This window comes from Acomys russatus, chromosome 30 (assembly GCF_903995435.1).
Source record: "Acomys russatus chromosome 30, mAcoRus1.1, whole genome shotgun sequence".
NCBI classification, from domain to species: Eukaryota; Metazoa; Chordata; class Mammalia; order Rodentia; family Muridae; genus Acomys; species Acomys russatus.
The window spans coordinates 21557294-21581386 of NC_067166.1; the positions used below are offsets into that span (position 1 = coordinate 21557294).

The 24093-nt window shown below is 42.6% G+C and overlaps 1 protein-coding gene across 3 annotated transcripts; it reads right to left on the reverse strand.

The window, feature by feature from the left end:
• Positions 1-227: 227 nt before the first annotated feature.
• Positions 228-23208, reverse strand: Cdk7 (cyclin dependent kinase 7). Of its 3 annotated transcripts, XM_051172445.1 has the most exons (12): positions 23033-23208; positions 22736-22795; positions 18540-18573; positions 17119-17186; positions 15559-15627; positions 13599-13709; positions 12300-12418; positions 10828-10927; positions 6783-6869; positions 3674-3823; positions 1658-1805; positions 228-475 (listed from the first exon to the last, which is right to left on the reverse strand). In XM_051172445.1, exons 1-12 carry the CDS (start codon positions 23096-23098, stop codon positions 447-449), a joined length of 1041 nt encoding a protein of 346 aa, XP_051028402.1. In that variant the 5' UTR covers positions 23099-23208; the 3' UTR covers positions 228-446. The 3 variants fall into 3 exon arrangements, with proteins under 3 accessions (XP_051028402.1, XP_051028403.1, XP_051028404.1); XM_051172446.1 differs by lacking the exon at positions 17119-17186 and having other exon boundaries at positions 23033-23204; XM_051172447.1 differs by lacking the exons at positions 18540-18573; positions 22736-22795; positions 23033-23208 and having other exon boundaries at positions 17121-17186.
• Positions 23209-24093: the final 885 nt, after the last annotated feature.

A 24093-nucleotide genomic window follows, 5' to 3' on the forward strand; every position in this document is an offset into this window, starting at 1 on the left:
ACTCAGCCTGTAGCAGAGAGACACAGTGAGCTCAAAGTAGGGAGTAGTAAGGGGAGGGGCCAGTTTTATCTTTTCACCTCTTCTTAGTCTGGATAGTACTTACAAAACTGCTAACAGTATTTTCCTGTTTGAAATGTGATTTCTAATGATCCTGAAGTAGTCTATCATCCAGAGCTGCAGAATAACCAGTGACTGCATGTAAGGCTCTCCTAGTGCACGCTGAATTACATGTCAGAGACCTGAACTTATTCTTATACTCTAATCATAAATGACAAATATTTTACTTTAAAATATATTTAATAAAAATAACCCATAGTTTTACATATTTTACATGTGCAGAATATTTACAAGTTCTCTTCTACAGCATTTAACGTTCCCTATTTTTCCATTATTTGCCTGTTGGATTATTTCTTTCAGCATGAAACACTGTCCATTGTTCACTGCAACTAAAAAATTAGCTTCTTGGGCAATATTCCTGAAAACAGAAGAAAAAGGTTGTTCACTCCCTGCACTCCAGTGCCATTATTTGGCTTACAGGCTTGTTAAACACTAGCACACAGCACTTTTCTAGCTGCTGGACAGAGCGCTGGAGAACTGACTTACAGTTACGCTGCCCTCTGAGGACCCTTCAACTGCCAACACCACACAGCAGCACAAAGATGTCTATAACTCCAGTGCCAGGAATCTGGTGCCCTCATATAGCCTTCACAGGTACCACACACATGTGGTACACAGACACATGCAAATAAAATACTCATACACATAAAAATAAATAAAAAGATTAAAATTAAAATGCTAAAAACAAAAACTGTTGAAGAAGCTGGCTGTGCTGAAGGTATGTTTAATTCTAGCACTCAGGAGGCTGAGACAGGTGGATTCTGTAAGTTCAAGACCAGCCTCATCTAAACAGTGAGTTTCAGGCCAGTGAGAGATATATACTGAGACCCTGTGTCTCATAAATAAATAAATAAATAAATAAATAAATAAATAAATAAATACATGCACATAAATAAGAGGGGGATGGCTAGAAAGTTGGCTCTGTGGTTAAGAGGACTTCCTGCTCTTCTAGAGAAGCCATGTTTGGTTCCCAGGATGCATGTCCAGTATCTGACAGCACCTGCAACCCTAGCTCCTAGGGATCTGAAGTCCTCTTCTGGCCTCCACACACATATGACATACAATGAGAACACCACAAAAAAAAAAAAAAAAAAAAAAAAAAAAAGAATATTTTTGTTTTTGAGACAGAATCTCTCTGTCACCTTGGCTGTCCTGCACTGTCTTTGAAGACCAGGCTGGCCTCAAACTCACAGTGATCCGCCTGCCTCTGCTCCCCAGTGCTGGGATTAAAGGTATGCGCCACCACACCCAGCTCACAGATTTTTTTTTTTTATTGAAAAAAAAAAAAAAAGTACATAGAAGGCACATGTGGACAGCTCTCAGAACTCTCATGTGTAGCTCACATGCCATTCCTCGGCTGGAGCACAGGAGCACTCTACGTCAGGGTTTAGAGAGCTCCTCGACTGGAGCACAGGAGCACTCTATGTCAGGGTTTAGAGAGCTCCTCGGCTCCATTTTCCTAACTGGCTTCTAGTCACTGGCTATTTAGAGCTCTTTGATGTCACTTCCCCTTTCTGTTTTTATCAGTGGGGATCCTTACCTTGTTCTAAGGCCTCTGTTCTTTTCCGTTTTGTTGCCATGGTAGGATCTGACTGTTCCTTTAACGCCTCCACTGGACAGTTTGGTCTTGGGAGCTGGCATCCAGGTGTTGGCCCTGGACGATTACTGAAGTACTTAGTCTTCAATGCCTTTTCAAAGAAAATCAAGTGAGGTCTTATTCTTCTGTTTTTCCTTTGAGACAAGGTCTAACTGGGTAGCACTGGTTGGTTTGTAGCTTGGCAAGTATGTCAGGCTGGCCTCTTGCTTGTTGCTTGCTGCCATCCCACTGCTTGTTTGTGAGTGCAGAGATTACAAGCATGCACCACCACATAGCTCAAAAGTAATGCATTAAATGTCTGTACTATATATAGGAAAATCAAACACCAAATTAAAAATTAAAATAATATGTAAATACCCCTATAGCCTCAAACAAAGAATTCACATTGACAGTTACACAAATAAACATCATCCTACAACTGGCTGATGCTGTTATTTGAGGGGCTAGCGGGGTGGGCACACTTCCTTCTAATGTTTCTCCAACCACAAAGCCTATAGTGGAACCGTAAGTTACAAGTACAAATGTAAGCAATGAGTTACAAATACAATAACCCACTGCAAATGGGAGAAAATTTACTTGGGCCTATCCAAAGTTTTTATCAACCATTATAATGTTCCAGAATTTAAATTTTTTAAAAGTGGTTTCCTCTCAGATGACAGGTTTATCAACTAATATTTATTTATAATATACCAGTAGTGTCCAACAGCCACAGTAGTTTATTTACTCTAGAATATTTCTCTAAGAGTTAAGAAGATCGGGGCATTTTAATTTTGTAACATTTTTTGGAAGTATAATATATTTTGATTATAGCTAGGCATGGTGGTACATACCTTTAATCCCAGCTCTTGGGAGGCAGAGGCAGGTGGATAGCTATAAGTTTGAGGCCAGCCTGGTCTACAAAGAGAGTTCCAGGATAGCCAAGACTACACGGAGAAACCCTATCTCAAAAAACCAAAAAGCAGCTGGGTAGTGGTGGCACATGCCTTTAATCCCAGCCCTCGTGGATCTCTGTGAGTTCGAGGCCAGCCTGGTCTACAAAGTGAGTCCAGGACAGCCAAGGCTACACAGAGAAACCCTGTCTCAAAAAACAAAACAAAACAAAACCATACCAAAACAAAACAAAAAAACCAACCAAATATATTTTGATCATATTCTTTCTCCTTCCCCAACTCCTCTCAGTTTTATACCAACTCATCTTCTCTCTCACTCTCAAAAAAACAAAAACAAAACAAACAAACAAACAAACAAACAAACAAAAAAACCCAAGCCCATCACTGGTGGTGCATGCTTTTAACCCCAGCACTCAAGAGACAGAGGCAGGCAGATCTCTGAGTTTGAGCCAGCTTGATCTACAGAGTGAGTCTAGGACAGCCAAGGCTACACAAAGAAACCATTTCCAAATACAACAACAACAAAAAGAAGACAGACAGACAGAAGATGCCATTCTCAACTATATACTGAATTCAAGGCCAGCTTAGGCTACAGAAAGTCCTGCTTCAAGAATAAAGAGTTCAAGTGAAACAAGCTAGAGAGATGGCTCAACAGTAAGAGCAATGGCTGCTCTCCCAGAGGACCTGGGTTTGACTTAAAGCACCTAACTCCAGCTCCAAGCAATCTGATGCCCTCTTCTGGTCTCTATGGACACTGTACATACTTGATATAGAGACATATATGCAGGTAAAACATTCATACACATAAACTAGAAGAATAAAATATTCATCTGAAATATAGCAGCTGGAATGAAGACACATACATGCTAGGCAAGTGTAAACTCTTATGTGTACACATAATAAAATGTAATATCATCCTGGACAGTGTTTATAGCATGGGCAAAGAACACAAAAGATACATATCTTGATGGTACTTAAGGGATATTAGGACACTTAGAATACTAGTATTATGTAATATAATATATATAATGCTACTAAAAAGTGGCCCTTAGGTTTCTAATATAAATACCTGTGAAGCTGTAATTCTGGTGCACGGATTAAATAAGAACAAGCCTTGTATGAGATCGAGCAAGTCATCTCCGGCCGCAATGAAGATGTGCTGCAGTGGGATCCCAGGGAAACTCTTAAATGTCACATAATCTGGGAGACTACACATGTCCTGAAAAAATTGTAATTCAAATTTGAGTAAAGGATTCGAAGATACAGAAATGGAATGAAGAGACAACATGACCTGTTAGACAGTCTTTGTAGAAAAGCCTAAGAAAACTATTTAAAGGGAAAAATCAATTAGAATTGGTAATATGTAAAGGCTATAAGACATAACAAATATATTTAAAAATCATAGTTCTACATACTACCAACAAGTATGTGAACATTAGAACAGAAAAGATAATACTTTATAATTATGCCAAAAAGAAAAATACATAGTTGAGAAGTCTAACAAAATGTATATAGGCTCATGTACTAAAAGATATAAAATGCTGATGAAATAAACATCCATATAAAATATGAGAAATAAGTTCATGGTCTGAAAATATTCAACACAGGAAAGAATTGATTCTCCAGGAAACAGGGTTAAAATTTTGACATATTATACATGCGATCAAATTATTCTGAATCTTACACAGAGAGGGAAAGGACTAGTTGAAACAATTTTGAAAAAGAAAAAACTATTAATTCAAGTAGGTACTTATTTTCAGACCTAACAGGGCAACTGTAATTCATACTGTGTGGTACTGCAGGAGGGACAGAGAGGGATCAGTGGAGCACACAGAAAACCCAGAGGTCCACATGTATCCAAGCACAGTTCAGAAAAGGCGTAAAGGATTCTGTCAAGTGTTTTTGACAACAGTTCAAGCATGTGGACACACAAAGACAAAAGGACAGCTTAGGCTCAGCATGGTAACGTATACATACCCATAATCCCATCAAGCCAGGGACCAAGGCAGGATCAATCAATCAAACAAGAAAACCAAAACCAAAGCAGAAACCTTAGAAAATTGAGAAATGACACAAAAAGAATTCCTTGGATGTTAATTTTAGCCTCATATATTTTTGTTATAGTTTTAACAAGAAGATAAAATCCAGCTTAAAATGTTCACTTTCTTTTTTTGGTGAGGGAGAGGTGCAAGAATGTGTGTGGCATATGTGCCATGTGTGTCCCAACAGCAGTGGAGTTACAGGTATGCTGCAACTGCTCTTTTTTCATGTGGCTGCTCGATATTCAAATCAGGTCCTCATGCTTGGGCAGTCAGCACTCTTAACACCAGGCTGTGTCCTCAGCCCCTACAACTCATTTTTCTTACATTGATTTGCTCCTCAGAACTTGGAGCTTCAGTGGGAATAAAAAGCCAAAAGCTCTTCAACTTTAAGAATTTGAATAAGGGGCTGGAGAGATGGCTCAGAGGTTAAGAGCACTAGCTGTTCTTCCAAAGGTCCTGAGTTCAATTCCCAGCAACCACATGGTGGCTCACAACCATCTATAATAGCTTGTATCCTCTTCTTTATACATTGTATGTATAAACAAACAAACAATTTTTTGAAAAAGAAAAGAATCTAAATAAAGTGATAACAGGTATTTGTTATGTTGAAAGTCAGGCCAACCCAAGGCTTTCTCAGAGGCACCAGTGAAAAGACAAGAGACCGAGAGTTCCACCGGGCATGGTGGCGCACACCTTTAATCCCAGCACTCGGGAGGCAAAGGCAGGTGGATCCCTGTGAGTTCGAGGCCAGCCTGGTCTACAAATAGAGCCAAGGCTACATAGAGAAACCCTAGCTTGGGGAGAAAACAACAACAACAACAACAAAAACCACCAATCAAAAAACGGTGTGTGCCTCCACCTAATTATGCAAAATAGCAATGTGCCATCAGTATCTTTTTCGTTTTTTGAAAAAGGGATGGGTCTTGTCCAGGCCAGTCTCAAACTCTTGGCTCGAGTAATCCTCTTGCTGCATTCTCTGAGCAGCTGGGACATGAGAGATATACATCATTAAATGGTTGCTGGAATAAAATGATTATAAAAACAAATATTTTAATCGTGTTTATAATCTACTTTACCTAGACACTGGTTAACTAGCAAGCATCCATAAATGAGAGTATTATTGGTTGGCGGTGTTGGCTCACACCTTTTCACCCCAGCACTAGAGAACCAGAGGTGGATAGATTTCTGTACTAACTCAAGGTCTCTGTAGTAAGTCCTAGGCCAGCCAGCACTTACAGTAAAAATTGCCTCAATTAAAACAAAACAAAACAAAACAAACATTAGGCTGTAGTGCTTCAAGAAAAAACAAAGTTGGTGGAAAAACAAAAGATTAAAAAGTAATCCTGTTGTTATTTCTTCCAGTACATTTAGTAAACCAGAGACCTTGAGCATGTTAACAGTAAACACACTCTCTTCCATATAGCCACACCCCGGCCCCTCATTTTTTATTAAAGAAAGAAAGAAATGCAAGTAAATGCACACTGATAGAACAGCTCTCTATCAAACTGAAGACACTGATTAACCTGGAACAGAATACTGCAGTGGGGAGGGGTATATACACGTAAGATGGTGGGTGTAGATCACAATTACAATGTTTTCCTTTGTATTTCCTTTTTTGTCATTTACAGCCTCATAATAAGGATCATTTTTATTTATTTACTTATTTACTTACTTACTTACTTTTCTGAGACAGGATCTCAATACACAGCTCAGGTTGGCCGGGAACTCACTATTAACCTGGTTGGCCTCACAACATAGAGCTCTTCCTGCCTCCCGATTACAAACATGTGCCACCACACTACTTAAGTTAGCTCAGTGGCAGAGCACTTGTCCAGCACAGGAAATCTCTCTCTAGCAGTCCAAAATAAATAAATAAATTTCTTTAATAGCCATATAGCTGCACTCAGATATAACTTACAGAATAGTAAGTATATTTCAAAGAAAAAGCATAAAAAGCTGAGCATGGTGGCGCACACCTGTAATCCCAGCACTCGGGAGGCAAAGGCAAGCAGATCGCTGTGAGTTCAAGGCCAGCCTGGTCTACAAAGGGAGTCCAAGACAGCCAGGACTATACATAGAGACCCTGTCTCAAAAAATAAAAACAAAACAAAACAAAGAGAAAGTACAAAGGCTTACAGGCCACTGTTCTTCAGTTGGTGTGCCCAAAGTCTCAAATATTCTTGTTAGCTGATCAAGGTCTGAATCTCCAGGCAAAAATGGAACCTACAAGTAAAAAAAATGACATTTCAAGGTTATTAGTGAGAGTGGTTACATAAATAGTGCTGTAAACTTTGTAATAAGAAAATTAAACTCTGAGTGGGATGCTAATGGCACCTGCTTTTAATCCCAGCACTTAGGAGGCAGAGACAGGCAGATCTCTTGAGTTTGAGGCCAGCCTGGTCTACAGAGTGAGCTCCAGGAAGCCAGTTTTACACAGAGAAACCCTGTCTCAAAAAAATCAAAAAACAAACAACTTACTCCTACAGGGTTGGAAAGAGCTTAAAGTAGCTTTAGCAGCTGTTAAAAAGCACTGATTTCCGTTATCAACTTACTGCTTTTCAGTGCAAACCCTTCTGCCCTCTCTGTGAAAAGCAGATTTGGGCAGTCTCTAGCAGGTGCGTCCAGACAAACACTTTCTGAAGAGCTTCCCTCAGCATCCCAGAGCATATTTTCAACATATTCCAAATAGCAGATTTAAAAATTCATTTTATTATTTCATATGTCTGAGTACTGCTTACATTATGTCTGTGCACTATGCTCGTGCCTGGTACTCTCAGACACTAGAAGAAGGCATCAAATCCCCCGGAAGTGGAATTACAGGTGGCTGTGAAGCACCTGTACTGGGTACTCCGAGGTGCTGAGCCTCCAAAAAGCAGATTTTTGGCAAGTCATCAGAAGATATGCAAAGCAATTTCTCTGGCACGCAGCCCTCAGCTGTCCCTTCCAGTGCCTAGATTTCAGCCCTGGAAGTCTTCCTTGGATGCTCTCAAGCGGTGCGCAACAGTGACTGTGCTTGTTCTTAGACTTATTAGCAAATCCTTTATTAGTCCCACCCACTACAGTTTTGAGTAGGAAGAGGTGGGGGTTGGATGGATAGTTGCCAACAGCCGCCCTGTTCAGGGAGCTCACTAGGCATGTGGGCTGTCTAGGAGGTGATCTGGTGTTTGCAAGGTCTTATACCACAATGTACATGCTGTCAGGAGCCATTGATTTGGGAAAGTCCAGGAGGCATGAGAGATCTCTGGAGGTGATCCGATATTTGCAAGGTCTGTATTGTGATGTACCCCAGAACTGCTTCCAACCTCTGACTACCCTGTCAATTGTGCACTGCTGCATCTCTCTGAAATCTGGCATTAGAGCCGGGCATGGTGGCGCATGCCTTTAATCCCAGCACCCAGGGAGGCAGAGGCAAGTGAATCACTGTGAGTCTAAGGCCAGCTTGGTCTACAAAGCGAGTCCAGGATAGCCAAGATTACACAGAGAAACCCTGTCTCGAAAAACCAAAAATAAATACATCTGGCATTGGTGAGAATTGTTAGCTTCTGGGTACTGACCAGCTCTGATTGAGCAAACTTCCTAGAGGATCTTATTGAAGATGTACTTTTTGTTATCCAGATGAATTAATCCCTGATTATGGAATTGCTGATTTGGCTCAAATAGTTTTAAAAGTTAAAGTTAGTTTATGGCTACAATAAATACCTTTGTGGACCTCCAGATGCCTCACTAGGATAGCCTACCAGCAGATTTGTGGCTTCAGATAAGCCTCCACCGCAGATGGCACCACGAATCTTGGTATTTGACCATAAATATAGCCAAATTTGTTTAAACTCCATGTGAACCTATGTAGAATGAAGTTACCTAGAGATGTCTGAATTTACTGTTTCTTAGAATGAAAGACAGACAAAATTATTGTCCTGAGCTCATAATGAACTAAGAGATAGCTGGATAATGTATAGTCAGGTCCGTCCTAACTGATAGGTTGTATACTCTTAACCTTAGACCCTGCCAACCTTCGTCATTTTGAACTCACCATGAACTTACGTAATGGATACATAGATAAGAAATGTTTAGATTTAAAGCATGTAACCTGTTGTATTTTAGAATTCATCTGCTTTTGTGATTAATTGTACTCTTCTAACTATGAAGTATATATATGGGCTACAATAAACGTGAGCAGGAGAACAAAGGAGAAGAAGAGAAAAGAGAAAGAAGGAGACAAAGGAGAAATGAAGGAGAAAAGGAAAAGAAAGAGAGAGAGAGAGAAATGAAGGAGAAAAAGGAGAAAATGAAGGGAACAGAGAGAAGGAGAGAAGAAGGAGAACGAGAGAAAAATGAAGGAGAACAGAGGAGAAAATGAGGGAGAACAGAGGAGAAAAGATTGAACAGCTTAACTTCAGTTGAAGTTAAGACGCCTGACTTTATCCACCTTTTCTCCTGGTCCTCTTCTCTTGAATGTATGTATGTGAGTGGTTTATTTTCTATCTCTCTCTCTTACTTCTTATTTCTCTATAGATTAGCAAATAAGTTAGCAGACTCAGGGGCACCAGCCTTCTATGGCTAATAAGCCTAAGTTTACACCAACTTATTGGAGATCTCCGTAAAGAGGCCTATCTACAGATCAAAGAGCCTCCTTTTACGACCCCGTGCAGTTTCCAGCCAGAAGCCGCTTTTACAGCCTCAGCCACAGGAAAAAAGTGGTCAGTTTAAGTTCTCCTCAGCCGCAGTACAGCCAGTCCCTAGAGAAGAAACCTTGGGCTCTTTTCCCTTTCCTTCCTTTTTCTTCTTTCAATTCTGATCAGTTGCCTGAGCCATCAGCTCTAGTCACCCAAGAGATAAAGTGTACTAGAAGGGCATCCACAATCCAATACCAGAGAATCTACCCTGGACCCTCTCCAGATCACCAGCCGGGCATTAACAGATAGCCTCACTCTGTAACACAGGCAAACTTCAAACTCAAGGTGATTCTCCCTGCCTTAGCCTCCTACGTGCTGTAACTACAGGTGTAAGCCATCACACCTCGCATTATTCTTTTTTTATTAATATATTTTTTATTCATTATAATATATTCACAAAGAATGGGAGGACACAAGGGATGGGATAACCATTGAGATGTAACAAGAATAAATTAATAATAAAGAATTTAAAAATATATATATATTCACATTACGTCCTGATTTTTTTTTTTTTTTTTTTTCTCTTTACGTCCTGATTTTTATCCCCTTGCTCCTATCTTCACGTTCGCACTCTCCCTCCCTCTTCTGCCCTATCCCCCTCTCCTAGACCTCTGATTGGGCAGTGGGGGAGGGGGGCATCCTTTCCCACTGTCTGGCCACAGCCTATTAGGGTCTCATCAGGATAGCCTGCATCCCCTTCCTCTGTGTGCCCACACGGCCTTCTTGCCAAGTGGCAGTGATCAAATCGTGGGCACCAGGTTCGTGTCAGAGGCTCAGCTGCAGTTCCTGAACAAATTAATATGTGGCTTGTTTTCTAACTGGACCCAGAATTGGTCCAAGCTCTAATAGGATGAATTCAGAATGTCTCATGCTTGTGCAAAAAGCATTTCATCTTACCAGGCCCTGTGACGGTCAATGTTGTCACCCTGATGAAATTTAGAGCCACCAATGAAACAACCCTCTGAGCATGACTGGTGGGGAGATGCACCCTAAATGTGTCAGCACCATTGTAAGGCTGAGCAGAGCACCAGCATTTACCTCTGCTTCCTGACTGTAGATGGGTGTGCCCAGGAGCCTCACCTCCAGCTGCTGCCATGATTCCTCTCATAACGGACCGTGCTCTCAGGCTGTGAGCCCAAACAAGTGCACCCTGCCTTAATGTGACTGGCCCGTTACCGTGTCACAGCTTTGTGAAAGAACTACTCAACTGGCCTCAAACTCTTTAGTTGTTCTGATTCTTCCTCCCAACTACCTGAGGCTTTTCCTGTTTTGTGAGACAGAGTTTTTCATGTAACCCAGTCTAGTTTTGAACTCACAGTGATCCTCCTGCCTCAGTCTACCACATGCCAGGATTGTATGTGCCATCATATCTGTTGAAACTTGTAGTTAACAAACTGATTTGCTTGTTAACTTTTTGCTGCAGGGATTTATGAAGAGAAGATAATTCCTAGAAAATGGTAAGAAAGATACCAACAATACATAAGAGTGTACATGGATTTAGAACTTACCCTTAGAAGCAATTCTGCTAATATACAGCCAACAGCCCACATGTCCACACCCACTCCATACATCCTAGCTCCAAACAACAACTCAGGGGCCCGGTACCACCTGACAACAAAAAGAAATCATGTTTTATGAGAATCTTTTTTTCCCCCCTAAGACAGATATCTGACTGTGTCTGCCTCCTGAGCGCTGGGATTAAGGAGCTCAACACCATACCCAGAAGGCCAATTTGTAAAAGATGAACTATCCTTACATGGTTTTAGACATAAGCACTCACCCCGAGCTCTACAGCCCCTGCCTTGCCAGTTCGCAACACTGTTCCTGAAATTCTGTCTTAATTCCTTGCTGTCTATTAGACTTTTCCCATTAACATGCTAACTTGCCACTTTATAATCCACCTGTGTCCAATCCCTCCTCTCATTCTTCCTACATTTCTTGTTTTTATATGTGGAACAGGAAGTTCTGCAGTTGGTTGGTCTCAAGATCACTATAATTAAGGCCCACCTTGAATTCTTGATCTCCTGCCTCTGCGTTCCAAGTGCTGGGATTTCAGGTGTGACACCAAGTCTGGCTCCTAAACGTTTTTTTTTTTTTTTTTAAAAAAAAGGTCTGATCATTTATCTGATAGAGTTGAAGATTTCTGAGTGAACTCAGACTTGGAAGGAGCCACTCTCTCAGTGAGGACAGCCTATGTCTCTTGGCAATCGGCTCCCTGGTGTTTCTTTGACATCCTTCATTGTCTTGGCCAAAAGTCTAACTTATTCTGCAGCCGCCTCCTAGCTTTTCTTAGCCTGTTGTTCCTTTAGAGCAGTGCATCAGTGTTTGTGCTGTAGGACATGTGGAGTAACAAGACCGTTGGCCCTGGGCTTCTGACCTTCTTTGTTTAAGGCTTTCAAACAATGTATTGTCAGACACCATCATCTTTAGAGTCTAAAGAGCCTTCACACTGTCTTTTGGACACAGTAGTACCCATCAAGTACAGGAATATTCTGCCCCAACCACCCCAGCAAGCAGAGAACACTCAGATTGGTATCCATAATGCAAAATTAGACAGACTGCCCTTCCTCTCTCCAGCTCTCCTTGGTCTACATCTCAACAGCAGGCGTACCCTGCCAAGGCTCAAGACACCGTATTCATGGAAGCACCTTGTCTGCTGTTCCCATGCCTGGTTCGGACCACACGGCCCTCCACTCTTCACCCAGGGCATCAGCAGCTACTTCTGTGGCCATGAACGTGGGCTATTTTGTTCACCATCCACTCCAGTGAGTTTCCAACCCCAATGAGTTTCTGTCTGAAAGAGCTACATGCAGTTTTTACTTCGGTGAAGTAGACATAATATACAGTGGGCTGTAGCCTGAGAAGATGCCAAAGTGACTCCCTCCTGAGCTGCCAAGGTATTTCCCAGAAGCCAGCTGATGCTCGTTTGTGGGGCCTAGGCTAACACCCACGGGCTCTCAGTGAGCTGTGGTGCTCTCACCTGGTCACGACGTGGTGGGTGTAAGCCCTGCTGGGGCTCCCGAATGACTTGGCCAGGCCAAGATCTGCCAGCTTCACAACCCCATTCTCATCTATCAACAGGTTGTTTGGTTTCAGATCCTGTATCAAGCAGTTATCAAAACAAGCAGGCAATATTAAGCAGGACTAGAGAAAATCAACATGTACATTGAGTTAGTTTAGTTTATTTAATAGCCCAGGCTGGCTCTGAATTCACTATGTAGTCAAAAAGAAAGACCTTGAACTTCTGGTGCTCCTGCCTCTACCCCAGAGTGCTGGGATTATGGATTATGCCGCAAATGTGGTATTAAGGATCGAACACAGGGTTTCACATATGTTGCACAAGCACGCACTTTACCAACTAAGCTATTTCCCATTGCCAGTTAGCTTAACTTTCAAACGTAGGAAACAAAGCTGGACATAGCACACGACATTAGTCCTAGCACTCAGGAGGCAGAGTCAACCTGTTCTACAGAATCAGTTCCAAAACAGCCAGGGCTACACAGAGAGATCCTGTCTCGAAAACGCAAAGGAAAAAACAAAACAAAAACCTTAAAAAACAAGAGAACAAGCCAAGCATGGTGGTGCACACCTTTCTTTAATCCCAGCACTCAGGAGGCAGAGGCAGGCGATCACTGTAAGTTCGAGGCCAGCCTGGTCTACAAAGCGAGTCCAGGACAGCCAAGCTCCACAAAAAACCCTGTCTCGAAAAACAAAAAACAAAACAAGAGAACAAACTGGGCAAGCTGGTACACACTGATAATCCTAGCACTTTGAAAATAAGGAGAAAGGATTGTGAGTTCAAAGCCAGCCAGGCCACAGGGAAGGCACTATCCTCAAAACAAAAACCTCCAACTAAGCTGGTAAGTTGGGTCAGCTGGTAGAGCCATTTACAGTAAACTTGATGACCTAACTTTGATTCTCAGAACCCAAAAAGTGGCAGAAGAGAATTGACTCCTGGGAGTTGTCATCTGACTTCCATTTAAATGCTGTGGCACATACCCACCTACAGTCACGCACTTGACACACCCCCACACACAGACACATGCACTCAAAATACATAAATAAAACCCCCAACTAACCAATGACAAAGTTTAATAAAACTTTGGCAGCAACTTTAAAAGTCGGTGTGGTGATAATCAGCTATACTCCCAGCTTCCAGGAGTCAAAGGCAGAAGAATCATGAATTTGAGGCCAACTTGGGCTACACAGCAAATTCCAGACCATGCTGGAATATAAAATGAAGCAGCTCTCATGGACTGATCATTATTTAAAATCTTACCCTGTGGAGAATCCAATGCTGATGTAAATATTCTAGCCCCTGGAGAGTCATTAGCATGTAGGCTTTAATGTGGGACGGCGTCAACACAAGACTATTATCCTTTATTATAACCTAGAAGAAGACAGGCAACACACAGGTATGTTTCATTACTCCACATTATCTCCAACAAACAAAAAATATAGACTTAAAATGAATGTATCAATACACAAGAATTTCTAGATTAGCCAATGAATTTCCAGAATTAGGTGGTACAAAAGAACATCGTCCACTAGGGGAGAAAATAATTCTGCACGCCCTGCAACTCTGGCTTAGAAGTAGCCAATATCTGTGGGTTTTGTTTGCCCCGCCTGACAAGTGCTTACTTTGGGAAACCACTTCATCCCAGCTCAGCTCACAGGTGAAAGTAAGACTGGACTGACCTCTCTACCCAAGGCCTGGACAGGAGAAAGGCTGCTTAAAAAAAAGACACATGCAGCAGGCGTGGTGGCGCACGCCTTTAATCTCAGCACTCAGGAAGCAGAGGCAGGTGGATCACTGTGAGTTCGAGGCCAGCCTGGTCTACAAAGTGAGTCCAGGACAGCCAAGGCCACACAGAGAAACCCTGTCTCAAAAAAACAAAACAAAACAAACCAGACACATGATCTCTAACCTAAAACCTAATACCAACCAAGAAACCCAAGTAATGCTAGGTGGAGGTGGTGCATGCCTTTAATCCCAGCACTTGGGAGGCAAATGCAGGCAGATCTCTGGGTTCAAGGCCAACCTGGTTTACAGAGCGAGTTCCAGTTCACCCAGGGCTGTACAGACAAACCCGGCCTCAAAAAACCATGGGGGGAGGGAAGAAAGAAAACCAAATAATTGTGGTAGAACCAAAGGGAACCAAGCATTTCCTTACAGGGGCAACGTAAGACTATAAGGGAAACTCTGTCTCTAAAAACCAAACCAAACCAAACCAAACCAAACAAACAAACAAACAAACAAAAAAACCAACACTATACGGCCTGGAATTGCCTAGGAAAGAAGGCAACAGAGGGCAAAGAGGACTGAACCAATGAAGTTACCTGTAGCCTCTGCCACAGTCAGTGTACTGTTCACCTAACTGGTTCCTTTTTAACCCTAGGTCGTATTTTCATGTACAGTCAATATGTCTGTTTACATATCCACTAGATGAAATACATTTTAGATGTTTCCAGCTTTAGTGAACACCCACACACCAAGTGATTTCTGTACTGGCAATGTTTTCCTCTTCGATAAATACTGAACAGTGGTTGCTAGATCACATTATTATTACTAATGACTACAACATTACTGATATTATTATAAATAATAGAATACTAGTAAATTAGTGAATGCTAGGATCTACAGTAAGATATACCATTGTCGCCAGTCTCTAGATTTAGTGCATTCCTTTTACTATTTGATGCCATGTCATAAAAATCCCCTTTTATCTTTGATCTGACCGTAAACATGTCTTTAATTTTATAACAAACTGTACTGTTTTCCAAAGTGACTATAGTATTTGCATTCAAACAGCAATGTTGAGAATTCTAGTTGTTTTAAATCCTGGAACCATCTAGTGTTTCTGAGATTCAATGAATAAATATGATGTTAAAAAGAAACTTGGTTCATAAAAGATGACATTAATCTGTGATAATATGGGAGCAAATTCAAAATTCTGTCAAGTTTAATGTGCATAAAAATGCCAGTATGTTAAAGAGAACTTGGTAGAAATGCCAATAAAATCTAAATCTCTGTACATAATACTAGAAACACAACTAAATTAAGGGAATCACAGATCATTTGACTTCCGCAAAATTAAGCTTTGCATGAGCTCTGTGGTTGTGTGTGTGTGTGTGTGTGTGTGTGTGTGTATCTGTGCATGTATGTTTAAAGCAGAATAAACATACGGGTTTCTCTTTCACTAAGGGGAGGAAAAAGTCTCCAGGAATCCTAATCTTACCTCTAGGTCAGTTTCCATAAAATCAAAGACAAGGCTAATATTAGATTTATGTCCAAATGCATCAAGGAGCTGCAAAGCAAGAAAAAGATTGTTATTCTTTTTAGTAATGTTGGAATTTATTGGTAGTAAAATAATTTTTAAAAATTATTTGTTAGCCAGGCATGGTGGTGCATGCCTTTAATTCCAGCACTTAGGAGGCAGAGGCAGGTGGATTGCTGTGAGTTTGAGGCCAGCCTGGTCTACAAAGCGAGTCCAGGACAGCCAGGACTGTTATACAGAGAAACCCTGTGTTGAAAAGCAAAACAAAAATCAAACAAACAAAAAAATTTTAATTAAAGTAATTTCTTGTCAGACACGGCAGAACATGCCTTTTCCCAGCACGCAGGAGGCAGAGGCAGGTGGGTCTTCTGTCAGCTTGAGGACAGCCTCATCTAAGAGTGCTTTCCAGGATGGCCAGAGCTACACAGAGAAACTCTGTCTGGAAAACAAACAAAATTCCTAAGCAAAATGCTTAAGAAAATTCTTGCCAGGCACAGAGATGCATTCTTATAGTTTCAGTACAGTAATTACAGTAAAATTTTAACAGGGCCCAGAACTTAATAGGCCTCCACACCTTAGCACACAAGTGACTCCATGATGGGAGTTCCATTAGGCCACAAAACTCAGCACATACCCTGTATCGAAAAGCCAAAACCAAACCAAACCCAAAAAACCTTAGCACAGAGACAGCACCACCTGCCAGGATGAAAACAAAGACCTAATCCATCAAAGCCCATAGTTCTGGGACCATCACTAAATGCACTAACCGTGCCTTCTGCCTGCTGAAGTTCCGTTTCTGGCTGACTACAGCTGTTAAATGAAGACTGTCAACCTAAAACATGATTTTGGTGCTTAAAAGGTCACCCTGAGAAAGCCCTGTTGCCACACTGGGATCCGGACCACCCTGTGTAGTCAGCAGCCAGCAGGTAAAGATTCTGTTGTTCAAACCGTGTCTGAGCAGTCTTCCCTGGTGGACACCCCACAGCACTATTTACTTGGGAGGCCAGACAAAAGAATCACCTGAGCCCACGAGTTCAAGGCTACGCTATGCAGCTCACAAAAGACCTCCCAAACAAAACAGAACAAGAAAAAAAGTGTCTTCTAAATAGCTTCTACCATCCATTGAGCATGTGAGACTGTCCACAGCAGGCACAGCTGCAGACACCATCAATTGGCTAGCCTGCAACAATCAAAAGAACACACTCCAGCCCTCACACAGGCAAAAAGAAAGGCTCTGAATTTGAATGCAAGCTGCTACCCTAAGCCTGTGGCTACAGCTCTCTAGGATTCAAATCATTGACAAAACCGGCCTACATGGCAACATGTGGTTCAGGTCACCAGTCTATGTATCATGCTAGAGGCACTGCTCACAGCACAAGTGAGGTAAAAACACATCTCAAACTGGTCAACTTCCCACCGCCTGCACAGCTTGTCTAATCAGTTCATCTTGCTGAGCCTGTGATCAATACCCACCATATTCAGAATATGGAGGACCCCAAGCAAACAACAGATCATACTCACACCAATTATATTCGGGTGACTTAGCTCCTGCAACAGTTTTATCTCTCTTAATGCTGTTCTATTTATACCTACGGAAAAAGAATGCAAAAAAATGAACAGATTCTGAAATCTCAAACCTTCTGGAAACTTATCTTTTAGGAAAGGTCATTTCAAGAAATAAACATTACACACAAACACACACACAAGTAATTTTAACTATTTTTATGAGAAAGTTCTTTGCCTCCCCTCTGTATTTTTTAGAAGAGCTTAACCAAGTCTATGAAATATGGTGAAGGAAGTACTTATTCTATCTCTGTAGCAATCATTACAATAATATATATAGACATGGAGCAGACATGTCGGAATAGGGTCTTTTCCCTTGACCTACAAACATTAAAGGAAGACTATGTGTAAATACCAATTAGCACTACAGATATTCTTTCAATACAAATGATAGAGATAAAAATTAAAACACAGCTGGGCGTGGTGGCGCACGCCTTTAATCCCAGCACTCGGGAGGCAGAGGCAGGCGGATCCCTGTGAGTTCGAGGCCAGCCTGGTCTACAAAATGAGTCCAGGATGGCCAAGGCTACACAGAGAAACCCTGTCTCAAAAAACAAAACAAACAAACAAACAAAAAAAAAATTAAAACACAGTGCTGGCACTGTCACAGATGACTTCTTCATTATAACTATGTTTTTGTTTTTTGGTTTTTTTTGAGACAGAGTTTCTCTGTGTAGCCTGGGCTGTCCTGGACTCACTTTGTAAACCAGGCTGGCCTCGAACTCACAGCGATCCACCTGCCTCTGCCTCCCGAGTGCTGGGATTAAAGGTGTGCGCCACCACGTCCGGCCAAAACTATGATTTGATGACTAAACAGGACCTGACATTCTAAAGAGACTAGGAAATAAATCTTTTCCCAGTGTGTCCATTCTATAGAAACATTGTGTTCTTCTAGAAAGATGCCATCTTGAATCTTTCAAAGCAGTTAGAAAAACAGAGGTGGAAAAAACAGTGACTTCCAACACGCCAAACAGCACCGAGGATCCCAACAAGCTCACTGCCCTCCACGTCTGAGATCAGAACGTCTTTGTAATGCTCACATGCTGTTTCTAACTGGAATCTCTTTCTTCTCTAGAGCAGTGCCCTCAGCCTGCTAACACTGCCACCCTTTAGTACAGTTCCTCGTGCGGTGGTGACTCCAACCGTAACATTATTTTCATTGCTACTTCATAACTGTAACTTTGCTTCTGTTATAAATCATAATGTAAATATCTGATATGCAGGAGATCTGACATGTGACCCTGGAAAAGTCATTCCACCCCAAAGGGGTCGTGACACTGTACTAACTCGACAGAACTATTATTAACTCTCGTTGACATTTTCATCTCAGATCAGAATAAACACATATTCTGTTTGGTCAAATTATATGTAATACTTACCATCTTTAGCTTCTGATCTGTGTCCAAGTTTGATCTGAGATAGAAAGAGAAAAAAGCAAAAACACAGACATTAACAATGTGTTGAGGATGGAGCTGCATCAGAGGTTCAGAATAGTGACTGCTTCGAAAGGTTCCGTCCCCAGCACCCACACAGCGGCTCACAAGTGCCAGCTCCCGGGGGACCTGATGCCCACTCTGACTTCACATGGCACTGAGCAACAAGCGGTGCATAGACACACCTGGAAGGAAAGCCCTGACGCACCAAAACGACAACAATCTTACAGATAAGACCAAACAACCCAAAACTCCCAATAGTAAACTAATGTACAATCTATATGTACAAAAACCCAGCTACAAGCAGGCCTGACATGGTGGTGCATGCCTGTACTTGGGAGGAAAAACCTGGGCTACACAGCAAGAGGCGGCCTCAAATAAATCAAAACAGCTGGGACTGGTGGTGCATTCCTTTAACCCCAGCACTCACGAAGCCAAGAAGCATGTTACCCAGGTTTACATACTGAGTTCTAGAACCCCTCAAAAAAAAAAAAAAAAAAAACAGCAAGTTGCGCACAGTAAGCGCACGTAGCAGTGCACAGCCCCTGAAACCAACTGGAGCTCCAGGCTGAAGGCAAAGGCATTGCTCAGGAGCCAAGCGAGTCATAGCGTGGGGAAGGCAGAGCTCCTTCCCCTGCTGAGCTCCAGCACAGCAGGACCAAAACCAATCAAGTGTCTACTTTAAGTTGCTGAACTACACAAGTGGTAAACAACCAAACTTAAAAACAGTAAATATCTTGGACCTGCAAGATGGCTCAGATGATAAACCAATCCCCTGGACCCACCGCGTGGAAAGGAAGAACTCCCACAATTATCCTGTGACCTTCAGAGCATGCTGTGGTATGCGCGCGCGCGCACACACACAAAGCAGCAATCGTCTCCTTTATCCCCTCCCCACCTTTGTTTTTCCAGACAAGGTTTCTCTATGTAGCCCTGACTGTCCTAAATCCTTTAGACCAGTGTGGGCTTGAACTCACAGATATCTGCTTGTCTTTGCCTCTCAAGGGCTGAGATCAAAGGTATGGGCTACCATTGTTTTTGTTTTTTCCAAGACAGGGTTTCTCTTTGTAGCCATGGCTGTTCTGGACTCTCTTTGTACACCAGGCCGGCCTCAAACTCACAGAAATCCTCCTGCCTCCCTCTGCCTCCCAAGTGCTAGGATTAAAGGCTTGGGCCACCATGCCCAGCTGAGAGTATTCTATTTTTATTGTGTCTATTTTGAGTTCTTTCCCATGTACATTTTATAATCAATTTGTCAATGCCCTATCTTATTTTATAATTTACAGTAGGGAGAATGCTCTTTTTTCTTTCTTTTTGAAGTAGGGTTTCTCTGTGTAACAGCCCTGGCTGTCCTAAAACTCACTCTGTAAATCAGGCTGGCCTCGAACTCACAGAGATCCACCTGCCTCTGCCTCCCAAGTGCTCAGATCAAAGGCGTGTGCCACCACTGCCCAGCCTAGGAGAATGTTCTTAAGGAAGAATAAGTTTTCCAGAGGTAATCTTTTGTCAACAATTGACGGCCCTGTGTAAACAGTAAGGAAGGGAATGCTGACCCGGTCATTACTTTGTGTAGTTTGCTATGCTTATTCAGTGTTCACTGTTTCATAGAACCATCACGTTTTGTAAGTTTGCTTTGTGGAAAACACAGGATTATTGGATATATTACCAACTCTATATGCTATTTTCTGTTATGTTACTTTTTTCTCCCAAGTATACTACATTGAAGTGATTTTGGGGAAATTACCTGCAGTTATCTGGTCCAAATTTAACTTGAAAAGATGAAAGGAGATGTGAGTGTGGTAATTAACACATGTAATCCTAGCATTTCTGAGGCTGGGGTGAAGATTTAAAAAATAAAAATAAACAAAAGAATAATCTCATGAAATTCTTTATGATCTAATTTTAAGTGATGCTGGGATTACAGGTGTGTGCCACCGAGACCAGCTATGGTTGAATTCTTATTTCACTCAAACGTCTTCACCAAGAGATGCCTTTTAATTGCAGCAAAACAGGTGTTTCACTTTCCTTCCCTGTTCTTTGCAGTTCTTCATTCTATGTCATTTTCATGCCATTACCAGAGTCTGAAGTCCTTCCATCTGAGCTCATTGCCCACAACAATCTATTAACATTATTCCTGGTACTGTGATGAGCATATGTGTTTTTGCGTGCATGTATGTCAGTACAACTATGTACAGAGGCCAGAAGAGAGTGTCTTATCTCTGGGGACTGGTGGGAATCAAACTCAAGTCCTCTGGAAGAGCAGCCAGTGCTTTTAACCACTGAGCCGTCTCACCTGTCCTACAAGTGGTTTCTTTGTCTGCCTTTAACAAGCATTGGGATTTAGAATTCAGCCTTTTCTCCTTTGTTAGAGCCGAGCCTTTATGACCTGGCTCCAAAGTCACTATGTAGTGGAGAATGACTTTTAACTTCTGCCTCTATCTCCTAATTGCTAGGTCTCCTAATCGTTATAAAACCTTTCTTTTCTTTTTTAAAAATTTTTATTTATTTATTTTTGTTTGTTTTGTTTTTTGAGACAGGGTTTCTCTGTGTAGCCTTGGCTGTCCTAGACTCACTTTGTAGACCAGGCTGGCCTCAAACTCACAGTGATCCACTTGCCTGTCTCCCGAGTGGTGGGACCAAAGGCGTGCGCCTCCATGCTGGACAAAACCTTTCCTTCTTGAAGGTGACTTAAATATTTTTTTCTTTGCCAGGCGTAGTGGCACATGCCTTTAATCCCAACACTCAGGAGGCAGAGGCAGATGGATCTCTGTAAATTCCAGGCTAGCCTGGTCTACAAAGCAAGTACAGGATAGCCAAGGATACACAGAGAAGCTGCTCTTCTAGAGGTCTTGAGTTCAATTCCCAGCAATCACATGGTGGCTCACAACCATCTATAACGACATCTGGTGCCCTCTTCTGGCCTGCAGGTGTACACGTAGGCAGAACATTGTATACATAATAATATTTTTAAAAAATTATTTCTTAAAATAAAGCATAGATAATAATAGGAGCAAAACCTGAAAGAAGACAGCAAGCCAAATAAGGAATGAAAAGGAGTTCCTGGGAGGCCGCAAGACGGAAGCCTGGTCAGTCATACTTCAAAAGGGCTGAGTTTACAAAGGAGGACACACTGACAGCAGCACAGGGCTATGGAGGCCAACTACACCATATGCCCTGAGTTACGTGAGGAGAGACAGTCACGGTGAGATGGCTACAGATCTCAGGAGTGCGAGAAAGAGAGGCCAGCGGCTGCGCTCTAACCCTGCCTCAGCAATTACTAGCTGTGTGATCTTGAAGTCATCTAACTTTTGCCTCAGGTACCTCCAAGGTGAAGCAAGGAGACCTTTACCTACTTTACAGGCTGTTTGAAAGGTTAAGTGGGGGGGGGGGGGGAGTAAGGGGAGTAAGTCAAATTGTTTGGCACACAGGAAATTATGTCATTAGTGTTGTAAATGAAGTTAAGTTTAAAAACTACTTAAATCTTTCTAGAAAATACACTATTATCAGTGTTGTTAAGGCCGATGAGAACCTTTCCGTATAGATAGCACAGACAGAACCACCGTGGCCTGGAAATATCATGGCGTCCAAAAACTGAAGAGATGGCAGCACTTGCCTCCTTGGCTAACAACCAACCTGTATGGATCAAAAAGTTTTAATTTATAGTATTTGAACAAAGCCCGGCTCCGCCCGGATTCCATCTTGATACACAAGACACTAATAAATACCATCGTCTCTAGAATCTTTGTAACTCCCACAATCAGACTGTGAGTGTGCTTACTGAAATGAAGCCAAACGTGGTCCGTATCTGTAACCCCAGCACTCGGGAGGCACAGGCAGAGGCACAGGCAGAGGCAGAGGCAGGAGGACTTCTACGAGTTGGGAAACCAACCAGGACAACCCAACAAGGCTGTCTCAAAGACAACAAATAGCTACCAAACAACTGTAAATGCACGGGTATTTTCTGGCGTGGTGGAGCATGCATGCAAACCCCAAAACTCACAACTCGGAAAGCAGAAGCTTACGGCTCGCCGCAAGTTCTAGGCCAGCCGGGTCTAAACAGCAAGCTCCGTGCCAGCAAGGGCTATGTGGCAGGAAAGAAAGACACAGACTAGAGAGAAACACACACACACAAAGAAACTCACTTTCTTAATGGCGACAATCTGGTTCGTGTTCTTATCTCTGGCCTTATAGACCGTAGCGAACTAGAAAGGAAAACAGTGGTTGGTTGCGGATCTTTCCCACCATGACTTTTTTTTTTTTTTTTTTTTTAGAACAAAGAAACCCTGGAGCTGCCTCGCGACGGCTTGCTACGCGGTCAGGAGGCCTGGTCTCCAGCAGGGAGGGGAAGCTCCCGGAGGGCGAGGGGGCACCAGTCGGGCGAGCCTCTCTCCCCAGGAAGAGCCCGCGGTGGCCAGGCATGAATCAGCCCAAGGCCTCACCTGCCCCTCTCCGAGGAAATCCAGCTTCTCATAGCGCTTCGCTCGAGACTTCACGTCCACAGCCATGCGAGGGAGAAGCCAGACTCCAACAACTAAGCAAAACGCTCCACCCCGCAGGAATTTAAGGCGTCTGAAGCCTCCCAACAGCTACTTCCGTTCACTGGACGCGCACATCCTACTGGCTCCGCCCATACTTCCGCTGTGGGCGGGGCCAGGCCTACGGATGTGAGCTGGGCGTTGAGACCGGCCCGCCCCGCATCGCCCCCGCTGCCACGTGCTCACCGTGGCCGGAAGCATTGTATTTCTCCTAGACAGCTATGGGCCTGTCAGTTTGTTACTGTTTTTTGTCATTGTTTTGAACTTGGATTTTCTTCCCTTCCAAGGATAGGCCAGCGTTCTGATATGGTGTTTCTGACTTCAGAATTTAGCTAGGGTGCCAGACGGCGGAACGCTTTGCGTTGCCCTGGCGCCTTTGTCGCCATGGACACCAAACCGCTCCGAAGAAGAGCCAAGTTCTTAAAAGGTGATTTATGAAGAAACAGGCCCAGAAATCCAACTCCAAGCCCTACTGAACAGGATGTTATGGAAGAGGGCTTTGGTCTTCTATGAATACAAACTAATGAATTAAGAGAAACATACAGAGCGTTTAGACATGGTGTCAGCTATGTGATAATTACGCTTCAAGCCTATCATCTGTTAATTACTGGCTCCAGCAATGGTTTCCTCTTGAGTCACATTTTTGTTTTCACGTCGCTCCAGTTTGCAGGGTTGTGGGTGGGAGGGTGGTTTTGCTGAGATTTCAATTATTTGATAGATTTAGGAATTGATGCCACCTGGAGTGGTGGCGCACACCTTTAATCCCAGCACTCGGGAGGCAGAGGCAGGGTGAATCTCTGTGAGTTCGAGGCCAGCCTGGTCTACTGAGCGAGTCCAGGACAGCCAGGGATACACAGAGAAACCCTGTCATGAAAAACCAAAAAAAAAAAAAAGAATTGATGTCACATTGTCCTTTTTCTCACGAGAAAACAAATGATGAAGCCAAAATTACAAGACAAGAATCA

What these genes read in the sequence shown, in the direction of transcription:
- Cdk7 (XM_051172445.1), bottom strand. Translation starts at nt 23,098, where the DNA reads ATGGCTGTGGACGTGAAGTCTCGAGCGAAGCGCTATGAGAAGCTGGAT. An exon ending in AGATTGTCGCCATTAAGAAA is followed by an intron (nt 18,574 to 22,735) that starts GTGAGTTTCTTT and finishes TTTCTATCTCAG; the next exon opens with ATCAAACTTGGACACAGATC. An exon ending in AACAGAGGCCTTAGAACAAG is followed by an intron (nt 476 to 1,657) that starts GTAAGGATCCCC and finishes TTCTGTTTTCAG; the next exon opens with GAATATTGCCCAAGAAGCTA.